This window comes from Branchiostoma lanceolatum, chromosome 6, assembly GCF_035083965.1.
Source record: "Branchiostoma lanceolatum isolate klBraLanc5 chromosome 6, klBraLanc5.hap2, whole genome shotgun sequence".
Taxonomy (NCBI): Eukaryota; Metazoa; Chordata; class Leptocardii; order Amphioxiformes; family Branchiostomatidae; genus Branchiostoma; species Branchiostoma lanceolatum.
The window spans coordinates 10,012,050-10,038,047 of record NC_089727.1 but is presented as its reverse complement, the minus strand read 5'-3'; the positions used below and the strand labels follow the sequence as shown (position 1 = coordinate 10,038,047).

The 25,998-nt window shown below is 40.8% G+C and overlaps 2 protein-coding genes across 2 annotated transcripts; both read right to left on the bottom strand.

Annotated features, from left to right (window-relative positions):
* Nucleotides 1–270: 270 nt before the first annotated feature.
* Nucleotides 271–3,233, bottom strand: LOC136436519 (uronyl 2-sulfotransferase-like). The gene is made up of 5 exons (XM_066430539.1): nucleotides 2,782–3,233; nucleotides 2,094–2,244; nucleotides 1,776–1,879; nucleotides 1,161–1,318; nucleotides 271–739 (listed from the first exon to the last, which is right to left on the bottom strand). The coding sequence occupies exons 1-5, from the start codon at nucleotides 2,844–2,846 to the stop codon at nucleotides 579–581; spliced, it is 639 nt and encodes a 212-aa protein (XP_066286636.1). The 5' UTR covers nucleotides 2,847–3,233; the 3' UTR covers nucleotides 271–578.
* Nucleotides 3,234–3,423: 190 nt separating this feature from the next.
* LOC136437236 (uncharacterized) lies at nucleotides 3,424–25,531 on the bottom strand. The gene is made up of 22 exons (XM_066431717.1): nucleotides 24,660–25,531; nucleotides 24,244–24,394; nucleotides 19,741–20,000; nucleotides 19,368–19,447; nucleotides 18,860–19,010; nucleotides 18,322–18,425; nucleotides 17,962–18,119; nucleotides 17,485–17,642; nucleotides 15,874–15,979; nucleotides 13,005–13,240; nucleotides 12,572–12,651; nucleotides 12,093–12,243; nucleotides 11,628–11,731; nucleotides 9,641–9,798; nucleotides 9,171–9,322; nucleotides 7,776–7,890; nucleotides 6,319–6,560; nucleotides 5,684–5,763; nucleotides 4,996–5,146; nucleotides 4,678–4,781; nucleotides 4,063–4,220; nucleotides 3,424–3,641 (listed from the first exon to the last, which is right to left on the bottom strand). Exons 2-22 carry the CDS (start codon nucleotides 24,332–24,334, stop codon nucleotides 3,481–3,483), a joined length of 3,000 nt encoding a protein of 999 aa, XP_066287814.1. The 5' UTR covers nucleotides 24,335–24,394; nucleotides 24,660–25,531; the 3' UTR covers nucleotides 3,424–3,480.
* Between the last annotated feature and the right edge of the window lie 467 nt (nucleotides 25,532–25,998).

The window sequence follows — 25,998 nt, the reverse complement described above, 5'->3', positions numbered from 1 at the left end:
TAGGTCTTGATGAAACCTCGAAATGATTAGATTTTACCCCACCCCCACATAGCGACTTTCTAAGGTACTGTATTGGCGGTACTTCTGGTTTTGATATCTCGTGATCTGGACATGTTACGGTCATGGACTGAGGATGCTGTCAGCTCACATGCGTTGCCAACACAGTGGACGGTATGGTAAAACAGATGTTCCTTGTCAAGGTCACCTTTTCAAGGGCACCATACCGACAGAGTTATAAAAGACTAGTAAATCAAATACTCAACAGATACAAAAGAAGAAACAACTGTTTAATCAACATAGAAATCAACTTCATCAAAGAAATCAATTCGGTACAATAGTAATATTAGATAATATACAGTATGATGAAATTAGCGAGGACTTGTTGTAACGTTAGCAACCGTATGATAATGACAACGTACAAGGCTGCTCTAAACTGTAGGTTTGGCGGAATCTGTTTCGCATGGTTGAGTAGAGCTTGGAACTTCATGTCTTGTGTGAAATTTTTGAACAGAAAATATAGATGAGCTAACGATGAACACCATTGGGTGGCACTTAGTTTAACAGTTTTTTTCTCTTCTTCAATCCTTGATTCCTAGCTGTGTTTTCTGCATGTGGAATCTCTCCTTGATAAAGTCGTACACTTGATAGTCCATGTGCAATCTCTCCCTCATAATTTTCCGCGCCTTTTCAGAAGCAGGTCTCTTGTTAGCCGTTTTCTGGTCTTTCATCTTCTTCGTCTCTGAAATGCCGGAAATACAAGTACAACAAACATAATGGGAAACGCATCGAGCCTCACTTCTTAAAAGTACCCGATCAACAGTATATAACTGGGCTCTCGCGTGTCTCAAAACATTACCCTACTATCCACGATTTGTGGCCGTGCTTATTCTATAGTTATAATTGTAGGATAGATTACTTTTGTAGTGCTGTTTGTACATTGTACAATACATTGTACCATGTACGATTGTCGAGCAATAAAGCTCATCCATAAATTCATTCATTCATATTTCCGACACTAGACCCTCTACGCATGTTGCATGACTCACTGCAACACAGATTCCTTCATCAACAACCTATTACTACAACCCGCACAACGTTATATTTACCGCTATGACTACATCGCTACCACCGCTATGACTACATCGTTTAACACTACCTACCAATTTCCCGCCACTTGTCCTGAGCTCCGCGGAAGAACTGCGGCATGACCACCTCCAGGACCTTCAGGAAGCTGCTGAACTCCTCCAGTACCCCGACCACAGCGTAGTGTCTCCTGATGTTCTCTTTGGCTACCTCAACTGCCGCCTGGGAAGGCTTCCTAAGAAAGAGAAATGATTCTGTGTGATTTCATTTTTACATCGGTAAGAATGATACAGTTTAAAAAAAAATCCGTTTTCTCACTCTTTTTCCTATTTTGTACATGCTGCTTATGAGTGGGGCCTTTATCGGATTATAATTACATGTCCTCAGACACTTTCGTGAAGACTTCCTGAAATAAAACTTGCACTGCTGATGGTTGTCAACAATATTATAACAATGGAGACCCTATTAACATACAACAACAAATGTGCAAATTCCTCTCCAACCTAAACCACACACCAATACATATATCAACACGTGCATTCTTACTACCTAAAAGTACAATCCGATAATAGAATTAGAACCATTACCATTCACCTTTTTGCCGACCACGTTAATCTTTTCCTGGCTATTTTAGCTAGCTAGACTATTGTATGCAGATGTCTGTAGCACTTGTCATATCACACAGAACTCACATGCATATATCATCATGTCCACAGAAGAACTGGGTCATCACAAATGCTCTTGCACCTTTGGCACTATACTCCCACAGGTCTTTAAAGACACACTCATCAAATGTCTGGAAAGACAACAAAGGAAGGTTTAATACTGTGACTATCATCCTAAACTCCACGGATGATTGTGTTATACGATGATGTCTGAGAAAATTATTAACAAGTGAAATGTAGGTTTCTATTTTAACGCGTCAAATATTGTCTGGTATGGAATCTTAGAAATACAGCAAAGTGATTAGGATCTTAGGAAATTGGGCAGTCATCAAGAAGCTGTCAAACCTGTGCTTTCTGTTCGTCTGTTCGTCTGTGCTTCTGGTAGGCTGTCAGGTTCTGGCCCACTCGCCCAAACCGCATGTAGTAATACCCGGTGATCCGATGCTCTAAAGGGTCCCGGACCAAGTTGATGTACATGGGCTGCTGCAACCCGAACCTTGCGGAATAGAAAGCTAGATCAGTAACTAGTATCACATTCTCATCAGATGGCTGAATAAGACAAGTACTGTAAGCCACACTTGTCTATGATTCTGTGGATTACGACAGGCTGTGGATTATGACTATATATGGATTATGGCTTTGTCAGTTTTGTGTATGAATTTGTATATATACATCTAGTTTGTTACATGTCACGTATGTTGATATCACATGTTATGTATGTCTTCCAGGGCCCCTCTGTAAAGCAATGTCTTTCACTGAGATAGCCCACCCTGGCTAAATAAAACAGAAATGAAATTAATGAATAGATAGATATGAGCGTGAGATATCTAAACACCAGCTTGTCTGCACACCAGAATTAAGCGATGGAAAATGTATGATGACTGCATAGTTTATCGAAGATGTCGTTTCAGGGTTATCATTTGATTTGTTTAACATCATCTACATTTGATATATTCATATATGAGACCGTCAACTCCAGTAGACGATGGAGTGAATGTGTAGATCCTTCTGATGAATGGATTTGAATACTCACTGGTGAAAGTCCACATAGAAGATGTGCCGCTCGTAGATAGACGGAGTTGGCAGTTTATGGATCATCTGTACGAAGTTACTCTGAAAACGGAAGACTTGACTTGATGGCCACCGTTAAATCATAAGACGTCTACACAATGCAGTATACGACAAATAACACGACATACTGTATAATCCATTATTGATTATCGATATCAACAGGCAGTTTTGATTGTCAATCACCAATCACCATTGAATACATATCTGCCATACTTGAAAGCAAATATTGAATATATTTGTCTTTCTTCTCGGCCCACTGACCCATTTGCAAATATTACAACTAATTCTAACATGTCAGGACATGTTCAAACAAATAGTGAATCTATGTTGCAATAGTTTGAAAACTACCATCTTCTGTGTTAGAAATGCTTTTAACATGTTTGAATACGCAGATATTTGGAAGGTAAAAAAGAAATTAATAGATTGATAGAAATAAAACCGTTACTAATCTCAGATTGTTACAAAGGTTTCGTTAACAAAACGCAACAAACACCCGCACAGTACTGAATATGGAACTGACTGTAGTAGATTTTTAAGAGTGTTATAATGCGACCAAGTTTAGTAACGATGATATGATCATGAACAAATTTAACTGCTATATAGATGAGCTAACGATGAACACCATTGGGTGGCACTTAGTTTAACAGTTTTTTTCTCTTCTTCAATCCTTGATTCCTAGCTGTGTTTTCTGCATGTGGAATCTCTCCTTGATAAAGTCGTACACTTGATAGTCCATGTGCAATCTCTCCCTCATAATTTTCCGCGCCTTTTCAGAAGCAGGTCTCTTGTTAGCCGTTTTCTGGTCTTTCATCTTCTTCGTCTCTGAAATGCCGGAAATACAAGTACAACAAACATAATGGGAAACGCATCGAGCCTCACTTCTTAAAAGTACCCGATCAACAGTATATAACTGGGCTCTCGCGTGTCTCAAAACATTACCCTACTATCCACGATTTGTGGCCGTGCTTATTCTATAGTTATAATTGTAGGATAGATTACTTTTGTAGTGCTGTTTGTACATTGTACAATACATTGTACCATGTACGATTGTCGAGCAATAAAGCTCATCCATAAATTCATTCATTCATATTTCCGACACTAGACCCTCTACGCATGTTGCATGACTCACTGCAACACAGATTCCTTCATCAACAACCTATTACTACAACCCGCACAACGTTATATTTACCGCTATGACTACATCGCTACCACCGCTATGACTACATCGTTTAACACTACCTACCAATTTCCCGCCACTTGTCCTGAGCTCCGCGGAAGAACTGCGGCATGACCACCTCCAGGACCTTCAGGAAGCTGCTGAACTCCTCCAGTACCCCGACCACAGCGTAGTGTCTCCTGATGTTCTCTTTGGCTACCTCAACTGCCGCCTGGGAAGGCTTCCTAAGAAAGAGAAATGATTCTGTGTGATTTCATTTTTACATCGGTAAGAATGATACAGTTTAAAAAAAAATCCGTTTTCTCACTCTTTTTCCTATTTTGTACATGCTGCTTATGAGTGGGGCCTTTATCGGATTATAATTACATGTCCTCAGACACTTTCGTGAAGACTTCCTGAAATAAAACTTGCACTGCTGATGGTTGTCAACAATATTATAACAATGGAGACCCTATTAACATACAACAACAAATGTGCAAATTCCTCTCCAACCTAAACCACACACCAATACATATATCAACACGTGCATTCTTACTACCTAAAAGTACAATCCGATAATAGAATTAGAACCATTACCATTCACCTTTTTGCCGACCACGTTAATCTTTTCCTGGCTATTTTAGCTAGCTAGACTATTGTATGCAGATGTCTGTAGCACTTGTCATATCACACAGAACTCACATGCATATATCATCATGTCCACAGAAGAACTGGGTCATCACAAATGCTCTTGCACCTTTGGCACTACACTCCCACAGGTCTTTAAAGACACACTCATCAAATGTCTGGAAAGACAACAAAGGAAGGTTTAATACTGTGACTATCATCCTAAACTCCACGGATGATTGTGTTATACGATGATGTCTGAGAAAATTATTAACAAGTGAAATGTAGGTTTCTATTTTAACGCGTCAAATATTGTCTGGTATGGAATCTTAGAAATACAGCAAAGTGATTAGGATCTTAGGAAATTGGGCAGTCATCAAGAAGCTGTCAAACCTGTGCTTTCTGTTCGTCTGTTCGTCTGTGCTTCTGGTAGGCTGTCAGGTTCTGGCCCACTCGCCCAAACCGCATGTAGTAATACCCGGTGATCCGATGCTCTAAAGGGTCCCGGACCAAGTTGATGTACATGGGCTGCTGCAACCCGAACCTTGCGGAATAGAAAGCTAGATCAGTAACTAGTATCACATTCTCATCAGATGGCTGAATAAGACAAGTACTGTAAGCCACACTTGTCTATGATTCTGTGGATTACGACAGGCTGTGGATTATGACTATATATGGATTATGGCTTTGTCAGTTTTGTGTATGAATTTGTATATATACATCTAGTTTGTTACATGTCACGTATGTTGATATCACATGTTATGTATGTCTTCCAGGGCCCCTCTGTAAAGCAATGTCTTTCACTGAGATAGCCCACCCTGGCTAAATAAAACAGAAATGAAATTAATGAATAGATAGATATGAGCGTGAGATATCTAAACACCAGCTTGTCTGCACACCAGAATTAAGCGATGGAAAATGTATGATGACTGCATAGTTTATCGAAGATGTCGTTTCAGGGTTATCATTTGATTTGTTTAACATCATCTACATTTGATATATTCATATATGAGACCGTCAACTCCAGTAGACGATGGAGTGAATGTGTAGATCCTTCTGATGAATGGATTTGAATACTCACTGGTGAAAGTCCACATAGAAGATGTGCCGCTCGTAGATAGACGGAGTTGGCAGTTTATGGATCATCTGTACGAAGTTACTCTGAAAACGGAAGACTTGACTTGATGGCCACCGTTAAATCATAAGACGTCTACACAATGCAGTATACGACAAATAACACGACATACTGTATAATCCATTATTGATTATCGATATCAACAGGCAGTTTTGATTGTCAATCACCAATCACCATTGAATACATATCTGCCATACTTGAAAGCAAATATTGAATATATTTGTCTTTCTTCTCGGCCCACTGACCCATTTGCAAATATTACAACTAATTCTAACATGTCAGGACATGTTCAAACAAATAGTGAATCTATGTTGCAATAGTTTGAAAACTACCATCTTCTGTGTTAGAAATGCTTTTAACATGTTTGAATACGCAGATATTTGGAAGGTAAAAAAGAAATTAATAGATTGATAGAAATAAAACCGTTACTAATCTCAGATTGTTACAAAGGTTTCGTTAACAAAAGGCAACAAACACCCGCACAGTACTGAATATGGAACTGACTGTAGTAGATTTTTAAGAGTGTTATAATGCGACCAAGTTTAGTAACGATGATATGATCATGAACAAATTTAACTCACCATGTTCTTGCCGCGAAGCACTTGATATGCCAAATAGGTTTTATCTTCAAAGAATTCGAATCCATTCTTGTCTTTCAGTTTTCTGATGAGCGATATGACGCTGTTGCTTCCACACTTTGGCACTCTATTGTAGAAGACTTTAGCCATAGAGTAGTTATGATTGAAACATGGCCAGAGGGTCGATGGTCTCTGGTCCCGGACATGTCCATGTAGCGATGCTGCGTTCTCTTTGTGCGCAGGACCTGGTACAAGGTTTGAAATGTGCTTAAGATAGCAAATCAATATTAACAAGAGTTCCGCGACCTCATATCTCCATGAACAATTCTATTCATGCAAATGATTTACACATTTTCATAATATATGCTTGGCCATAAACACCTTTATCTAACTTACACATGTTGCAATATTGACAGTCCTATAATTTTCCAATTTGATGAATTATGGTGTCTTTGCATTAATTATGCAAATAAAGTCACAATTAGCATAATTTGCACTTCATTATGTATATCTCTGTCTAAGCTACCTGCATACTAAGTATCATATTGACAGTCCTATAATTTTCCAATTTAGATGAGATATGGTGTTTTGCATTAATTATGCAAATTAGGAATTTATTTGCATAATTGGTATCTGTTGATGATCCACTTTCCATAGACTACATACGTTACATGTATTTGAGTCTTATAAATGGAAAACACTGCAAATATAGATTTTCCTCATTAGATATGCAAATTAAGTCCCAATTAGCATAATTTGCACTTCATTGTGTATATCTCTATCTAAGCTACCTGCATACTAAATATCATGGGAATCCGTTGTTCCTTTGTTCAGTTATTCTCCTAAGAAGATTTTCACAAAAACACCCCTGCAGTTCCAGAGGAAGCTGCTAGGAGGCCCAAACCTACACCACGTCTTTATTACATCACAAGCTATCTGCCACCCAAAAATCAAGACCACAGCACGTCCAGGTCAAAAGATACAAAAATTGAAGTTCTGCTGCAGTACCAAGGTGACATACCAGGGGGCCCAAAATCGACCTTGAATTTCGGCTTCACAACACCTGCCCACATTCTAAAGATCATTGTAATCCATTAAGAGGCTCTTGAGTTATGCTGACTGGAATGGTGCGGAAACACAAACAAACAGACAGACAGACAGACAGACACACCCAAAACTATATCTCCATTTATCTGATAATGAAGCAAAACGAATTCAGATCTGTCAGTTGAGGCATATCTTTAATGACAGATCAATGTCAATGGAAGTATACAACGGAAATTAGTGATAGACACCATTGGTCTTGTACAATTTCAAACTGGCGTCACGAGTTTCACGACTGCCGAAAACCATTGAAAGTACGTGTGCATTGAGGTCGGGAAGACGACCGAGTCAAGTCCTGAAGCAGTCACACCCCCCACCTTGGACCTTCACCAGAATTGTAGTGGCTAAAGTCGTACCTGTCTTAAAGTTGTAATGGAGATATGGTATCGTCCACAGTGCAATCACTACAGAGAAGGCGACGAAGGAGAGTAAAGGCCTGGCCACCTGGAATGTTGCCATCTTGTTTGTTTTTTAGACGAAGTAGGACTGGTTGGTGTCCTTTGACCTGTATACCAAAACGGTCTGCATGTGCAAACACAAAATGATACACGCGTACAAAGATTTAAACTATTGTCTCAATGCTTCTAAGTTTCCTTATATACATTATCTATACAATGATTCCGTTATTTATGTTGACCTCTGACCTCTCCCTCACTTTTAAGTTCATCATATTTGATTTTGTATGATTTACTGTCTAACAATTGTTTTCGTTCTTCCTGTATTTGATTTAATTGCATTGTTCCTGTATTGATAAGATTGTATTTAATGTAGCCAGACTCCAGGAAGATTAGTGTATAGATTGTTAAGATTGTACACTAATGGAGATCTTAATAAAACAAACAAACAAACAAACAATGCTGGAATGAGAGCCAGGTGGTTTATTCCTAATGTAGATTGAATTCGAAGTTAGTCTGAAATATGAGCGTTGACTTAACGTCAGTTTGTCCCATTATGGACAGTATGATGTAGTGACCTTGCTAGTAGCGATTTGGTGTTAAACCATTCAAGGTCAGCCTGCTACAACTTGTTATACCTGGTTGACAGATCTAGAGTGACAGCTTCAGTCAAAAGTGTCTCACTAAGTAATCAATTGCAAGACGCAAAAATCACTCAGCACATGTTACGAAAACAGGACATGATATGATATGATATGATGATCGACAGATCAGCGGCTGATTCTATCAAATCCTACTTCTTTCGATAGGCAAAACAACAACTAACGAGCAACACAAGAAGATAGATATAGCTTGAAACATTCAGTGAAGGCACACGTACCTCCGTGCGACAGAAGACGGGTTCCTTGCAGATCTAAGATATAAATCGTGTAGTTGTACAGGCTGTTCTGATCCGGTATTGAGACACATGCATGCACTTCTGGCTGAATGGCGCCAGGAACCGGTCTGTCCGCTTTTTTAAATTTTTGCAAGGTCACACTGTCACCTCTGACACATGGGATTGGCGATAGTTAAACAGCACAGAACAACCTGCTTCTGAGTAATGCAGACTGTGTCATCGTCGATTGTGCATATTTCTGCTAATCAATTCCCCTTTAAGTTTGTACACAGGACGTGCGCATTTGAAATATATTTTCCTGCAACAATCACTATGAAGGCCCCTGAGTTACTGGAGAGAATAACTCCAACGGACAATTTGTTTAAATTTCAGACTAACCAATCACACTTCAGTCAAATGAAAGGATAGCTGCGCTGACAGAAAACGCTATTGACACAGAGTTGGCATTTTCAGTCCTTTATTCCTAGCTGTGTTTTCTGCATGTGGAATCTCTCCTTTATAAAGTCGTACACTTGATAGTCCAGGTGCAATCTTTGTCTCATAATATCCCGAGCCTTCTCAGAAGGGGGTATCTTTTTGGCCGTTTTCTGGCGTTCCATTTGCTGCGACTCTGGAATGTAAAACAAATGTGTCGGGAAACGTACCATCATGAGCAATTGACTGCATGTATAACGATCACAGCCACTTCTTGGACGTCTATTCTTTGTTACCTCACCTCACTCAAATCCGCGTTACTAAAATCTTCATCAATTTGTACATCCGCTTTCGTCTTTCTATACACATCCAATTCCATATATTATATTTTATAGCACATTGCAATAGTCAGTGTTTCATCCAAAACCATTACAACAACGGTGAACAACCAAATCCAGAGTTTCATGTAGGCTTGTCCCCCATCTTTGCGCTTCCATTAATAAATACTACCTACCAATTTCCCGCCATGTGTCCTGGGCTCCACGGAAGAACTGCGGCATGACCACCTCCAGGACCTTCAGGAAGCTGCTGAACTCCTCCAGTACCCCGACCACAGTGTAATGTCTCCTGATGTTCTCTTTGGCTCTTCCCACTGCCATCTGGGAAGGCTCCCTAGAACAAAGCTCTCCTGATTAATGACAACAACACTGTAACATCACGTGAGTTTACAATTACAACAACGATTTGCCACGTTAGAACGTAATCATACAACAATTGTTACAGTTTCAAAATTTGTGGAGAAGGCATTTAGCAGCAGAGAACTCTGAAAATGGAATTCGCGATAGGCCTTGACTTGAGGTGCTTTATATCTGCAGACTTTATTTGTCCTATGAAACTTCTTCATAATGTTTTTTTCGTGCTGAGTTGTTGCCTTCGCGACGAAATTTCGTCGAGAAGGTTATTCGATGGTGCTTGTCTGTGTGTCTGTTAGTGAACAGAATAAGTCGAGAACGCCTGGATGGTTTGTTGTCGTAGTTGGTGTGTCGGTGTGTATGTGGGAAATCTCAAGATGATTAGATTTTGGGCGAAGTGTTTTGCATAATTAACGAGAAAAGTGTAAAAATGTGTCAAATTGTATGCTCTTACTATGCGTTCTGGTTGCAACGTGTGGGCTGTGTTGTTTTAAGGGATATTGATACGGGCAGGGGTGCAAAGTTGGTCATGAGGGGTCATGAAGCAGGCAGGAAACGTCAGTTACTGGGCCATGGGACAAATTGGCTGTCAGCCAGCTGTATTCATTGGTGTGGAATGTACCTTCGCCGAGAAGGTTTTTTTTACCGAGCATGTCTGTGTGTCTGTTAGTGAACACGATAAGTCGAGAATTCTTGGAAGGATTGTCTTGGTATTTGGTATGTTGGTAGGTCTCGATGAAACCTGAAAATGATTAGATTTTGGGCCCCCTAGCGGCTTGTTACGGTACTGCAGCGGAACTTCCTGTTATGATATCTCGTGTTGTGGACATGCTATGGAACTGATTTTTGAGTGGTAGATAGCTCGTTGGGCAGAGAGTGAGTGGTATAGGTTTGGGCCCCCTAGCAACTTTTTTGGAACTGCAGGGGCAGGTTTTGCTTCAGACTTTGAAAGGGAATAACTCAAGAAGGGCTTGATGGAAGGTCATGATTTTTTGCAAGTACATAGCTTGAGCGATGATGTACATGATTGGATACTTATTATGCAAATCAGTAACTAATTTGCATAATTAATGAGGAAAGTTTATACATCCATCAATTTCCATGATAGGACTCGCAAACATGTGACATATGTAACTGAGGAAGAGAGAAATATTAATAGATATCAGCGATGCAAATGAGAACCTCATTTACATAATTAATGAGAAAATACTATAACTCGAGATGGGCTTGATGGATGGTCATGATTTTTGGTATGTAGATAGCTTACGTGATGCTTTGTATGATTGGATGATAATTATGCAAATCAGATTATAATTAATGAGGCAATTTTAAAAACCTGCTGTGTTCCATGATATGACTATTCAAATATGTGACATTTGTAACTGAGGAAGAGGGGAATGTCAATAGATAGACATTATGCAAATGTAGGCCTAATTTGCATAATTAATGAGAAACTACTATCATTCCATACTAGTAAATAACGGCAATTTCATACTTGTGGTATTTAGAAGTTGTGTGAATGTGAACACCATTGAATCAAATTATGCTAATAAGGAGCTTATTTGCATTATTGATGATAAATGTTAGCATAACCTTCTTTGTTAAGCTCATAATCATAACAAGGAGGTTTGGACAACTTATGTTATTTGGGTGAGGAGGATCAACTGGTATGATTTTTATTTGATGAAAAACACTCCTAATACGTCAGTCATAAAGGTCAAAATCATTTGGCGAAGGTATGAGGTCGTAGAACTCTTGTTGTCTATTGAATGAGATATGTCTAATTGTTAGATTTCTCACCGCACGTACATGCATATAGAATCCTGTCCACAGAAAAACTGGGTCATCAGAAATCCTTTGGCACCAGAGGCATTGCACTCCCACAGGTTGTTGAAAACACACTCATCAAATGTCTGGAAGGACAGCAAAGTGATGGTTATTCTTCACCCCATGACATATCTCTTTAACTTTGCATTTAATTGTACTTTGCTGTAGCCTTGTACTCTTCATAGCGTTTCAGAAACAGCTGTAGGCTTAGAAACTGTTACAAGATAGCATTTACATTTACAAAATAGACGTTTAAATGTGTGTGGCAGAAGTTGTTTCTTTCGCATTGGATTTTAGAAACAGCGAAATAATTTGGAGTCAAAGAAAAAAACCATTGTCTTGTAGATTCAGGCCTATAGAATCGATGTTACAATTACTAGTTATATATCTTTAGATCGGTGTCAAAAGTATCGCTGAGTCCTTCACAGCTTTGGGTAAAACTGAAACCTGTGCTCTTTCTTCGTCTGTTCGTCTTTGGCGTTGTTGCGCCGTTTGGTTGTCTCCGTGTCGGCCAAACCGCATGTAGTAGTAGTCAGAGATCCGCTGCTCCAAGGGGTCCCGGACTAGGTTAATGTACATGGGCTGCTGCAACCCGAATCTTGAAGGGTAGACAGAGAAACACGTAACGTAACATTCTCATGGATTTGCTAAACACAACACAACACAACGCAATCAAATACTGTGATCTGCGCTTGTGCCTGAACTAGAGATTGAGTTTGTCTATAGGAACACCAACTTGTCTTATAGCAGAAAATATGTGTTGAAAATACAGTTTATTGTAAATGCTGTTGAAATTTGACTGTTTGATAAGTGATCATGAAACCATAATTAATACATTATCGGCATTGGAAAATTTCCACCAGGAGTCCTACATGTTCAACGACTGAAATTTTACAGCGGTTAATCATGGGACATTGAGTACTTACTGGTGAAAGTCTACATAGAAGATGTGCTTGTCATAAATAGATGGAGTTGGAAGTCTGTCGACCATCTGTGCAAACTGTCTCTGAAATCGAAGGATAGAATTGACTGTCACCATCAAAGCTACACACGTTTATTTGATCGTGAATATGTATAGAAATGTACATATACATATAAGGTTTAGACGTTACATACATTGACAATGACAGTAATTTCTCAGTAAATGAAATTTCGTATATGTTAGCTTTTTTTTAGGCTAACGTTACGTAAGATTAGGTATGCCACATGAAATGTGTATTCCGCACCTATATACATCCCAGTACTGTTTCACTTCGTAACTGCAAAAACAAAAGCATGCCAGCAACAACCAGATGGTTCCGTTGCCACACTAGCGGGTACATTAGATATATGCAGAAGGTTATACCATTCTAAACTCACCAGGGTTCTGCCGCGGAGAACCTGGATTTCGTAATCTTTGTCTTCAAAGAATTTGAATCCGTTCCTCTTTTTCAGTTCCCTGATGAGCATTTTGACACTGGTGCTTCCACACTTTGGCAGTCTATTGTAGAAGACTTTGGGGTAGCTATGGTTGGACGCCGACTGGGTGGTCAGGGGCTTCTGGTCCTGGACATGTCCAACCCACGTTTGTATTGGCGCTCCGGGGTTCTCTTCACCTGGAGTAAGGTTACACAGTCATTTAAGTCACTTAATTATGTAACGTTATGACTCTACACCAACAAAGCACATTCAAACGAAATCAGATTTTTCAAGTCGTAAACTGAACAGATATCTCTTTTGAAGACATGGGAGAAACGGGTAGCAAAAAACTTACAGAGGAAATTCAGACTACTGGTAGGTAATAAGGTACTGGTAAGGACTGACAGATATAAGAAGATTCCAATAGGTTAATTCCTAGCCAACGGCGTGGATAGGAAAGCAATTTAGGGAGACTGGTTTCAAAAGAAAGGGTGTTTGCTTTCGGGCTGGTACATTTAGAAATAGCCTTCATTACTTCAACGACTGCCGAAAATCTCATGATGTCAGGGGAGCGTAACAAATCATGTGCCAGAGTAAGTCAAGGTTTATAAAACGTGGTTTTCTTTACGTCATCGACCTACATTCGCCATTTCTGGAGCATGTTTTGTGTGGAACACGTTGTTCCGGTCCGGCTCTGTGTCTAATAATTACCTTCGCCGGGAATGTATGCATTCGCGGTAAGGTTATGTTATCGGTTACGCCAGCTGTAAAGTGGGTCCGTATGTATGTCGAGATCATAAGTCGAGAGAACTTTGACGGATCTTGCTGATTTTTGGTAGGTAAGTGGCGGTTGTGGGAACAAAGGTCAAGTTCGAAAATGGTTAACCTGGCGTTTTCCTAAAGTGCTCCAGTGGACTTTTTTTGTTAGTGTGTTTGCATGTAGACAACATAACTCGACGTATTGATGATGGATCTGTATGATTTTTGGTGGGTACGTAGAGATTATAAAAACAAAGCTCAAGTTCAAAAATGGGTCACCTGGCATTTTCCTGCGGTACTGCAGAGGGCTGTTTATGTATGCGTATTTGTTTGTTGACAGGATAACTCGAGAAGCTGTTGATGGTTGTGCATGATATTTAATGAATAGGTAGATTTATTAAAGGGGAAGGTCAAGTTCGATGATGGGCCTCCTAGCGGGTACTTTGGGTACTGCAGTGTAGCTTCAAAGTTTGAGGTCGAATTTTTTGCAAGTGCTACGGTCATGATTTTTGTGTGGTAGATAGTCCATGCCACATGAAGTAAGTTGTGCACGTTTGGGCCCTCTAGCGGCTTCTTTGGAGCTGCAGTGGGTGTTTTTAATTTATTTGTTTTGACCTTTGGACATGAATAACTAGACTTATGGTCAACGGATCGTCTTGATTTATGGTATGTAGATAGCTCGATTAATGATTTACATAATTGAATATTCATTATGCAAATCAGGAGCTAATTTGCATAATTAGCAAGGAAAGTTTATAAATCTGCTGCCTTTCAAAATAGGACTCTCAAACATGTGACATATATAGCTGAAAAAGAGAGAGGTATCGATAGATACCAATAATGCTAATAGCTACCTATTTTGCATAATTAATGGGAAAATACTGATTGAAAATACCACAATACTAAATGATTGGAATTTCATTCTTGTATCATTAGGAAGCTAAGTAAAGGTGAACAATATCAGACAAAAATCATGCATGACAAGGCCTCATTAACATAATTTACAATTCCCTTTCAATTTGCTATTTTTAAGTCTATATATTCAGGTTAAATTGCACTGACAGGTGACCTAGTTTACCGGAGCAGGCTCTCTGTGAGACGTCCCTGGAGGACACATGTGATACTTTACTTGCCTGGTGCAGGGCTCTGTTTTGGGGTCAGGGAGGTCACACGGGCATTTAAACACAGCAGCCTTACGATCTAACGCTCTCCCTGTTGGAAGGTATAGGTTTGGTAAAAACTGATTGATATGTCGACTATGAAAATAAGGGCATAATTGAAGCAAATACATTGCAAACAAATTGCCTTATTTTCTGTAGTAAAGATAAAAGTTATGATACCAATTAAGCAAAAATATTCTTACAGTGATTATTTTTATAACTCTTGGGAGAACTCGTGTAGGTATAGGTATGGGTTTGTTTTAAACTTTGAAAGAGAATACTAGTAACTCAAGACGGTGATGACGGATCGTCATGATTTGTAGGGATGTACATAGCTTGAGTGATGATTTACATGATCGTATAAGAATCATGCAAATCAGGATCTGTGATGTGAAAAAGTATACAAACCCTTGCATTCCATTGTAGTCAAACACGTGACATGTAACTGAGAAAGAGAGGAATATTGATAGATATCAATTATGCAAACGAATACCTAATTTGCATAATTTATGACAAAATACTATAATTCCAGAGTGGTAAATGATGGGATTTCATTCTTGTGGCGTTTGGGAGATAATCAAATGTGGACGTTATCAGACATAAATCATGATGGCCTCATTTACATAATATATGAGGAAATGCTACAATGGCCCTCTTTTCTAAGATTTTACTTTAATGCTCTGTTTTGTGTAGAGAAAAGGATCACTTGAAATCCATGCAATCGAGGACCTTATTTACATACTGAGTGATAAGCATTCACTCGAAAAGGCTAACATCAGTCGGCGAAGGTATGAGGTCGTGGAACTCTAGTTAGTGGACTATTTTCCTTCATGTAACGTTAAATATGTATCCAAAACAACACATTTCTCTACTTTAGTGAATTGTACTATAGCCAGGGAATAGATGCTTACCTATCTTAACGTCACGGTAAAGCTGTAGTGTTGTCCAAACTGAGATCACTGCGAAGAACACTATAAGGGCTCCTAAACGCCTGATGATCGCCAGCGATGCCATCTTCTATTCATTTTCCAGGGTCGAAACCTGTTGGGTTAGTGGCTTCACCTCACCTGATTAGTCCAGTAAGGCCACGCAGCATGTCAATTTTATGGATGACATCCTTGCAGACTCCAAATTTATTGAGAGAGGGCGAAAAAAACAAGATGTGTAAAAGCAACATAAACGTTGTAACAAGAATTTAAGCGACAAAACATGGTATCTTTTATTCCCGTATTTAAGAAGTGCACAAAGTTACACCAGTGTGGTAGACTGGTATCAGTTACCACGTTGGCAACCACATTGGTGCCACTTTAACAGCTACAGTCATGGCTACCTCACCAGTGTCACTTCTACAAGTGTAATGATCAAGTACAAACACGACATATTTTCCCACCTTAGTACTTTCTCGTCATGCTGACCATCTCCGGAGGGGAACTTTTTTTTTCAAAATCAGGTGAACATTGATGTCATCCATAACATTTACATGTTGTAGCCTAAGTTAAGTGTCAGGACTGTCATTTAATGCCTAATACAATATAAAAGTTGCGATGTTAAAGAAATTATAGTCTACGCTTTTGAGATGGAAAATGCAAGTATTTTTTTTGTAAGTAGTATAAGCTTATAATGCTCGTACTAGCAACAATGAGATAGTGGCCTCTATCTAACGATCAATACTTTCTGATGCACTGTAGTAGAATTTATCAATTCTCTTCCTAGGAAAGGTGTACTTTCTCATTGAGCTGCCAAATCTGAATAATCTATAATGTGTATAAGATCAATGTATAAATCAACACGCCATTCATGTACTCTGTGATTTTTTTCCTACATGCAGAATGTAAAAGTTGCCACAGCTTAGTTAAAAGGCCAGAGTCATGGCTTCAATCGGCAGTCGGCAGCGTCACATAGGAGAACCAAGACACTCAGCCTACAGCACATCACGTGGTGGACATTGTTATGCACTCCGTGTGGATACTATTGTCAATAAGGATTACAACGCACAGATCCCTGAGGGTAAAATACTTTGTATTCTTCTTCACGTTGTCTGATATGTGTCACCAGGTAGCCACTTAGTAGGTAGCCTCCATAGAAGGCCCTACTGGTTACGGGCTGGCTGCAGTAACGACCCAGAGCGTCATCAGCAAAAAGTGTATCATAAGCCCCAAAAAGGCCCAGAGGCTATAGAGGCTACTCAGTAGGCGACAATGTCACACCGGAATATAGCTATGGGAAGCTAACAGCAACAGTGCTTATCCGGAGCGTTGAGAAAGTAACTGTGATTTGCCATATGAAAAATAAAGTCAAGGAAAAGGGAATCGATAGACCGAAATTATGCCGTACTCCCCCTGTCTTCTGTAGTCATTTCTGGGAATGAAAAGAAATGATTACGACGACACAACTTTGATATTACATAGCGTCTTACACAGTAAGAAATAGACAAGTTGGAATGTTAGAGTTTATCTCACAATGTGACCCTCATTCTCACAATTCGTAAACTAATGACTGTTCGTATCTAATCAGATAAATCAGTCCTTGATTCCTAGTTGTTTTTTCTGGATGTGGAATCTCTCCCGAATAAAGTCGTACACTTGGTAGTCCAGGGACAATCTCTGTCTCAGTATTTGTTGAGTCTTCTTAGAGGGGGGTATCTTATTGTTCGTCTTCTGATATGGTACTTGACTCGACTCTGAAATATTGAAGCATAAACGTGTCAATTGCAACATATGTACAAAGCTGCTAAACATAACTGTATCTATCATCACACAATGGATGATTCCGCTTTGTATTGACGGCAACTAGCCCACTGTACATCTTCAGCAATTGTTAGTACCATACTGTTAGCGAGTTAATCATAGCTACATTCCGTGTAATATTTGCAGTCAATTGTAAAAGGCAACGATGAAGACTCTGGCTCCATCAATGTGTATAATACTGAGATAGACAGGCATGTGTCATAGCTTCACTATGTGAATCAGAACGATGGATAACTATTAGCTGTTACGTACCGATTTGTTTCCACTCTAAAGAGGCTCCATGGAAGAACTGTGGCATGACCACCTCCAGGACCTTTAGGAAGCTGCTGAACTCCTCCAGTACCCCGACCACAGCGTAATGTCTCCTGATGTTCTCTTTGGCTACTTCAACTGCCGCTTGAGAAGGCTTCCTAAGAAAAATCAACGTTACAGCACTGGAGTCTTTAGACTCTATATATTCTGGATGATTTGTTTTTACATTGGAAGAAGAAGATGATGCTATGTACTAATCTTTTTAATTCGCTTCCTCAATCTTTTTCCTATTTCGTAAATGCTGCTTGTGTGTGTGTGATGCCTTTGTCGGATTATAATTACATGTCCTCAGACACTTACATGCATATGGTACTTTGCCCACAGAAGTACTGCGTCAGTATGAAGCTGTTGGGTTCGGTGGCACTGCACTCTTTTAGGTTGTTGACGACACAGTAGTCAAATGTCTGCAAACACACACAAAAAACGCCAGGTGAATTGTGGTAGTCACCATGATTTTCTATACATACATATCATTGATCTTAATGTTTTTCACACATTAGATAAAAAGTGATAAAGAATAGCTATCATACGATCCCAGCAAGAAATAGATAATGCATTTTATATACGCTTGGATACTGTAATAGGGGACGGGAACAATTGGAGAATTGGAAGTCATGGCAGAAGGGGTCCTGGTAAGTGAGTGTTCTCTTATACCTCTCCCACTACTTTTTAGAATGTCTGTTAGGAGCATGTGCTGGCTATTCGACATCGACATATCCCGGACAGCGTACGTTCAGGTATATTATACAGACTACGCCTGCAGACATGAATTCAGTTGAGGCAAACATCCTGATTTCAAAGAAAATCTGCGCATCCAAAATGTGTTTTTTTTTCAAACCTGGTTTCTCTGTTCTTCTGTTCGTCTCAGCTTGAGGATCGGCGCGAAGTCGTTCCCGTACCGTCCGTACCGGAGGAAGTAGTAGGCAGAAACACGTCTCTCTATGGGGTCCCTCACCAGGTTAATGTAGATGGGCTGTTCCGCATCCAATCTTAAGGGAGAAAGAAACGCGTCAACTTTCCTTTATAAAGAAATAAGATGAAAAGAAGTGAAATGAAATGAAAGACCTTTATTGTACATTCATGCCTCGAAGGGCTAGGTACAGCTCGTCAATCGTATCATTATATGATTTGACAAACATATAAGAAAGTCTGCAGAAAGGAATAAATAACAATACATGACTTAAACATCCATAGTGAATGAAAGTGTTACACTAAGCTAGACGTGTACAGTTAACTTCTTCTCGTATACAGGGTTGTCTAAACGCACAAAAATATAAATTTGTCTGTTGTCAGGTTGGGAGGAATCTGTGAATAGAAGGTAGTCTTTCGAGTACCAGAATACTCACAATGGGAAGTCGATGAAGTAGGTGTGTTTCTCGTAAATGGATGGACGCGGCAGTTTGTCTATCATCTGCGCAAATCGTAGCTGGCAGCCATCACACAAAAAAACAAGACATGTATTTGTATATCAAAGAGAAGGTGAAAGGCATGTCATGATATTTCATATGTATAGACAAACATTGTAAGTACATGACGGCATGAATGTAGCCATGTAGGTTTATTGCAATATAGGAAGTCAGCATATTTTTTTCAAAGATACGGCCCACGACCGAGGGACATCATACCACGACATGGTCATCCCCTTTCCAGTAAGAATTAAACATTTCTAATTTGTTTACGAGATCAAACAAAGGTGTTTACGAAGGACAGTCAACTCACCAAAGGTTCTCCATGGAGTGCCTTCGCGTGGAGATTTTTGTCTGTAAAAAACTTGAATTGATTCTTCTCCTCCAGCTGCGCGATGAGAACCTTCATCGCCCGGCTTCCACACTTGGGCAGCCTGTTGTAGAACACCTTGCCGACATGAGAGTAGTTGTGCTTGGGCCGTGCCCACACCCTCAGGTCGCCTCGGTGTCTTTCCGGCTCCTCACGTTTGGTCCAGTTTTGTTTTGGCGCTGGCAGCCTTTCATCTACAACTTCTGAAACACGTGGAAAACAACAGTAGGTTAGAGAAGCATGCCTTTATAATACGGACCATAGTCAGTTTGTTTGTTAGTAGTTTCTATGCATACCCGTTAACACATCAGGTTTGTACTAAAAAGTTCAAGCAGCATATTCTACAGATTTATTTGATCCACTCATACCGGGAAGGACCCCTACTCTTTTCGGGTTCTTTTACGTGCTCGAGGTGTGGCTCTCCTCAAACACGGTACCTCCATTCAGCAAAATTAGTCGAAGGGCCAAGCATCGAATATTCGATTCTACTTCCGGGTTTTTCTAAAACGGCACAAGATCGAACATCGTTGACACGAGTAGCGCGGGGACGAGAGGCCAGGTTAGCTTCTGACGTTTAACTGTTTACCCGCAAAATAAACACCGAGGGCCGGTGATAACGGTGAGATCAAGAAGATAAGGACCAATTTGAGCCCTTTTTGTAGCTAAACTTTCAATTATACATGTTTTTCTCCTGATAATTTGGCGAACATTTGGGTCTGACGTCAGGGATTTGTCAACAGTGGCTTATTTCTAGTCAGTATACTAGCAACCATACCCTTGACGCTCATGTTTATAAACGGCAACTGTTGTACAGAAAGTATCTAATATTTTGTGTCAGTCCAAATATAGGGGGCACCAGGCTAGTATTGTATGGGAAAAAACTTGAGGTCGGGTCAGCTATAAACCCGGACTTTTAGTTGCCTCACAACCACACACCATCCACTCACCTCACCCGTTATATTGATGAGGGCCTGCATGTCATTGATTTGAACATATACAATGTAGCCTGGGGTCCAGCGTTGGTAGCTTTAGTCCGCTCCCAACGGTCGCTACCCCGCGGGAGAGGTAGACAGGAAAGTTTGACAAAGCATAGGTAAATGGGACAGTGCACTGTTGCCGTACATGATTTTTATACACAACTTTCTAGTGACTACACACTGTGTCAGTGCGATGCCCGCAATTGGACACGGCACAAAAGGACTAGGTACGACACAAAGTTCCGAGTACGGCAGGAAATTTGAGTGGGTACGGCAAAAATCACCGGGCACAGCATGAATTTGTAGCGGGTACGGTACGAATTACTAGGTACAGCTAAATGAGTTTTGTGGGGGTGTTATAGAGGCCCGCGCCCAACATCGGTCAGGGCGGAGCCATACACTTTCTCGGACTGTGGAGTTGGCATTACACAAACTAAACAAACTAAATAAAGTCTGTGGTTAACAGGTAAACATGTATATAATTGAATACTTTATGCACTGTGTGACAGCTCAGTGTCTTCACAATCAGCAGATTATTTCCACAGTCACCAAAACCAAAGTTGATCCATATCTGTACGCGTAAAACCCATTACAAACTGAGCATGATGTTGATCACAAAGCTAACAAGACTCTTCTTCACATCATAAACAAAATGTTCAAGTTGACCTGCACATGTTTACGTCTTTGAGTGTGAACAACTCTAACAAGAGGAGAAGGGGGCTGTTTCATTGTATGAAATCACCGGGAGGACACACTAAAGCCCCTGTCACACTTCTGTGTATATACAAGCCCGCATGAGTTGCCTATTTACATGTTTTTGGTTTACAAGTTTGCAGCCGAAGAAGTGATTTCTTTGGTTTGATAACTAGACTGCTCTACGGTGGGTCAAAGTAGAAAACAACTTCCTCCCCGCAAAATTTATTTAAAAAACAAAAAAAATGTTACTGCGGAACTCACGCGCACTTCAATATACGCACAAGTGTGACAGGGCCCTTATATAATGTTATAGTACAGAACAGCCTTATCGAAATTACCTGAGGGACCACGTTGAAATGTACAACGCACAAGCAGTCGCGTCTTTAACAGAGCGAACATTACTGTGCCATCAACCATTGAAATCTACAATAAGCTAAATAAGTAATGTTCCTGGAAATCATGGCACACGTTTGCGAAGGTTTCAGGAACTCTACGCGTGCTTATGATATCGATAAAAACAAGACGGACAGGTTCATTGGCTTCATGCTCACGGGGTAGAACGCGCGAGGAGCCGCGTCTTCATAACGGAGTGGACATTTTCTATATGAGTGCTGCGCTCCCCTATATACATGTCGACAATAAGCTATATATGAAATAAAAGCCATGGTTTCTAAAAATCAGGTCACGAATTTTCACGATGATTCATGAACTTAACATGCTTACAACGCCGTTTAACTTTTGACCGCGAAGTTCCATGATTGCACGGAGAGCGACCGCGCGCGCAGGTAGAACGCGCTAGGTGCGGTGTCTTCATAACGTAGTGAACATTTTCAGTAGTCTACGTCGTGTACTCAACTATCTAAATCAACATCAAACTACCTACCAATGGAAAGCTAAAGTTTGAGAGAATCAACATACAAATCATAAGAGGGTTAGTGAATTCTTGATGCTTACGACGCCGTGATAAAGATGAACATCAAGTCCCGTGGTTTCTGCTTCGCCGACGCGTTCGAATTGTGTTCGGAACGCGCGAGGCACCGTGTCTTGTTTTTCAACAAAGTGAACATTTTCTATACGAGTGCTGCGCTCCCCTGTTTTCAAATAAACAATAAACTATATATTAAATGAAAGGTAAGGTTTCTGGAAATCAGCACCGAGATTTTCAAGCATATTCATAAACGCTACTTACCTACTGCAAGCCATCAAAAATGGCATAAAATACGCAATGTTCAGTGGATACTTTCTTATAGTGTGACTCATTTTAACCCAATAAGTTGGCCACTGGTGGGCGCACCAATGCTTGTTTTTTAAGCACGCCAAATTTCATGAACCTGCAGTCAACCAACTTTCTGCTAGGAGTGTTAAAGTAGAGCCTACTTGAGGGTATTTTCACGGGAGAGGCGCGTTACGTCGTTTTAGCGTTTTAACAAAATAAGCGTGTTCTAGAGCGTTGGCCCTTCGACTAAAATAACGTTCCATCCGATGGACGTCTCAAACCGAAGCTAGGTACTCATTTTCACCTGAGTGAAGTGAGGAAAGTGCCTTTACCAAGAGCATGATGACAACGGGGCATGTCAAGATTTGAACCCAGTACCTCTGGGTTCTGGGCTAACCCCCTGCCATTACGGACCCATTACGCTACCGCGACACCACCATAGTCAATGCTTGTAGGAGTTTATATGACACTCATTGGCGGATATCAGCTTTTACATGAATCGACATTTCAAGGTCACTCTTTTGCAGATGCCTCCAAGGCGCACACACCGAACGGGCAATCCAATTCAAGACTAGTTCAAACAGGTGCAGCATAGCGTGCCGTGGGCTAGTTGTTAGTAATCCCTCTTCCGGACCACAAGGTCGGGGGTTCCAATCCCAGTCTAGGCCGCGTTCCGACCCCTGGTGATTTGTACGCTGCTGGAAGGAGCCACGGTCATTCACAGAGGACATTGTAAGCCGTCCGTTCCATGTGCATGTAGAGAAGGGTCACAGTGAAAGACGTGATTTGTTTTTGGTATCTCTGCACAGAAAACTAAATCTGTAGTCGTTTTGGTTAGCATAGCACATAATATCCTACATCTACATGTCACAGAATGTACATTTTCGGAGAAAAAAATGACAAGAAAAGGGGGCACAAAAATAAGAAAAACAGAAGGAAAGAGAGAAAAGAGGGAAAGAAAGAAAGAATGAATTAACGGACGAAAGAAAAGTTAAACAAAAGGGAGCCATGCATAATAGAGTTACACTGGAATCAAAAGACTGGTGATTGTACAAGTCTCCATAAAATGAGTATTAAGAATTCCAGCATCATTTCATTTTGTGCAATTGTATTTACAGAGTACTGTAATCAAAACCACATCCTGTCATGTGTGGTCATGCCGTCTGTCCAAGAATCCGGCAAAACGTACTTGTGGGTCTTAAGGCCAACTAATACCAGATGTAAGCACTTGGAACAGGAACGGACATAATTGTAAACCGGCCTCGGTAAAGTTTATGGCCTCACACCAAGTCACTGTATGGGGCCTGAACTTCGGCATTTATAGGTCAGTCTCCGACGCATACCGAAGTCAGACTTCTGGAAAACAACGTTAACCTTGTCACACTCACAATCTCACAACGAACGTGCCTTTTAGTACTAATGCAGCGTTGGAACTTGTAGAAAGAATCCGTGCATTGTGTTGTGTTTACCATGATAGCTAGCTAGGCCCGGGTTTTATCATCTTGCTGAAGATTCCTTGAGTATAGTTTATGTAGTCGGTGAACGATGTTGCCATACCTTTGTAACAGGCGTTGAACAGCCCGGTAGTCCACACTCCAACACACAAGCAGAGCGCTGTGAACGGCACAACCACCGCTGCAGCCTTCATGTTCGTCGCCTGATCAGTACAGCTAGACGGGCCGTGGCTGCTACGTTTTGCTTGGGGAATCTGTAATCCAACCGCAGACCGGGAAACAGTTCAGGCAACGAATGCCCTACTTTCGAAAACTATGCTACGTCCATTTAAGATGCACATGCCCTTGGGACCAAGCTGCAGCAATTCATATATCTTAAGATTTCTTACTAATCGTCGGTGGCGGTGGGTATAAGGAGTTCAAGGAAATCCTCCTAATTCGGGTAACTTTAGTAGATAGCGTCTTATCTTGCATTTTAGGTATGTAAATATTGTTCCCAAAGCTCTCCTACAAACCTACCTATGATACGGTTGACAGGCCCTGCAAATCCTCCCAGCCTGTTCCATGGCAAACATGTCCTCACGTCTTGTGACGTATGTATGGATTTGTGTTCCTGTAAGGGACGGTACAAAACTTACCCCGGGAGAGTCTCCGGGTGTCTCGTAAACATCACCCTCCTCTTGTCTACCACATGATTTCTTTCCCGCCAAACTCCCGATCTATCGGAAAACGAAGGCTTAAGATTTCGCCCAAGCGCTTTTCTGTAAGAAGTTTATAAAAAGGAGAAAAGCCTTGGACGGGTGGTTGTTCCCTGTCTCGTGGGACACACCGTTTGGCATGTCTTTAGCTACTACCTAAGAGTGAGGAGTTCCGGGGCGACGATATATATAAAGGCTGCGCCTGGCTAAACTAGTATTTATTTAGTCTCGCGCGAATTGCTGAGTGTCGACGAGAAGGTACACGAGGAGGGAGGAGGAGGGCCGAAGACTGGTGCCTCTACGGGTTTACAGCTTCTATTTTTTACTTTCGTATGTCCCAAACCTCAGTGTCGGCCATGACACCATGACCTGGCATAACCTTGGAGTAAAAGTCCCTAGTTATCTCTGTGAAATCGCTATCAAGGATTCTTGTTTGTTTATTTCTCTCAAACAGTCTTGTTGCAGCCTTTACGCTGAATTGTTAGGTCTGTTTACATATCGGCACACAACATTATGAGGGAACACATTATCATATTCAAACATTGTAACGGTACTGCATGCATATATCGTAATTACAAATATGATTACTCACTGTAATACGCACACCAAAATCTCTACACGGTGTATCCAAACTGGAGACACATCTCCTTGCCCAGCACGCACCGACCTAATGATGCTGTTCAGCAAACACGCGGGGGTCAAAGCATGAAGGTCAAGGTGTTTGTTTGCTCAGAGCAGGTGCCACCCGGATGCTGATTGGCCACGCCTGCTCATTTGGTGAGCAGCAGTTATAGCAAGTATGGCTCCTAAACTTCGACGTTGTACTTCTGTTACTTTGTCACGGTGAACACGTTTAAATATCCTCCCGTGATGTACAGGGGTGGGTAATTACGTAAGGGAATGCAGTTTTTATTTTGCAGGTGATCCCCGATTCTGATTGGCCACGCCCGCTCATACGGCGAGCAGTTGTTATAGCAAGTATGGCTCCTAAACTTCGACATTGTACTTCTGTTTGTCACGGTGAACACGTTTAAAAGATATCCTTCCCGTGATGTACAGGGGTGGGTAAGGGAATGCAGTTTTTATTTTGCAGGTGATCCCCGATTCTGATTGGCCACATCTGCTCATTCAGCGGTGAGCAGTTGTTATAGCAAGTATGG

What these genes read in the sequence shown, in the direction of transcription:
- LOC136437236 (XM_066431717.1), bottom strand. Translation starts at nt 24,334, where the DNA reads ATGAAGGCTGCAGCGGTGGTTGTGCCGTTCACAGCGCTCTGCTTGTGT. An exon ending in CAGAAGAACAGAGAAACCAG is followed by an intron (nt 18,426 to 18,859) that starts GTTTGAAAAAAA and finishes GTGTGTTTGCAG; the next exon opens with ACATTTGACTACTGTGTCGT. An exon ending in GGACAGGATTCTATATGCAT is followed by an intron (nt 9,799 to 11,627) that starts GTACGTGCGGTG and finishes GCTTTGTTCTAG; the next exon opens with GGAGCCTTCCCAGATGGCAG.
- LOC136436519 (XM_066430539.1), bottom strand. Translation starts at nt 2,846, where the DNA reads ATGATCCATAAACTGCCAACTCCGTCTATCTACGAGCGGCACATCTTC. An exon ending in GGACATGATGATATATGCAT is followed by an intron (nt 1,319 to 1,775) that starts GTGAGTTCTGTG and finishes TCTCTTTCTTAG; the next exon opens with GAAGCCTTCCCAGGCGGCAG. An exon ending in GGACAAGTGGCGGGAAATTG is followed by an intron (nt 740 to 1,160) that starts GTAGGTAGTGTT and finishes CCGGCATTTCAG; the next exon opens with AGACGAAGAAGATGAAAGAC.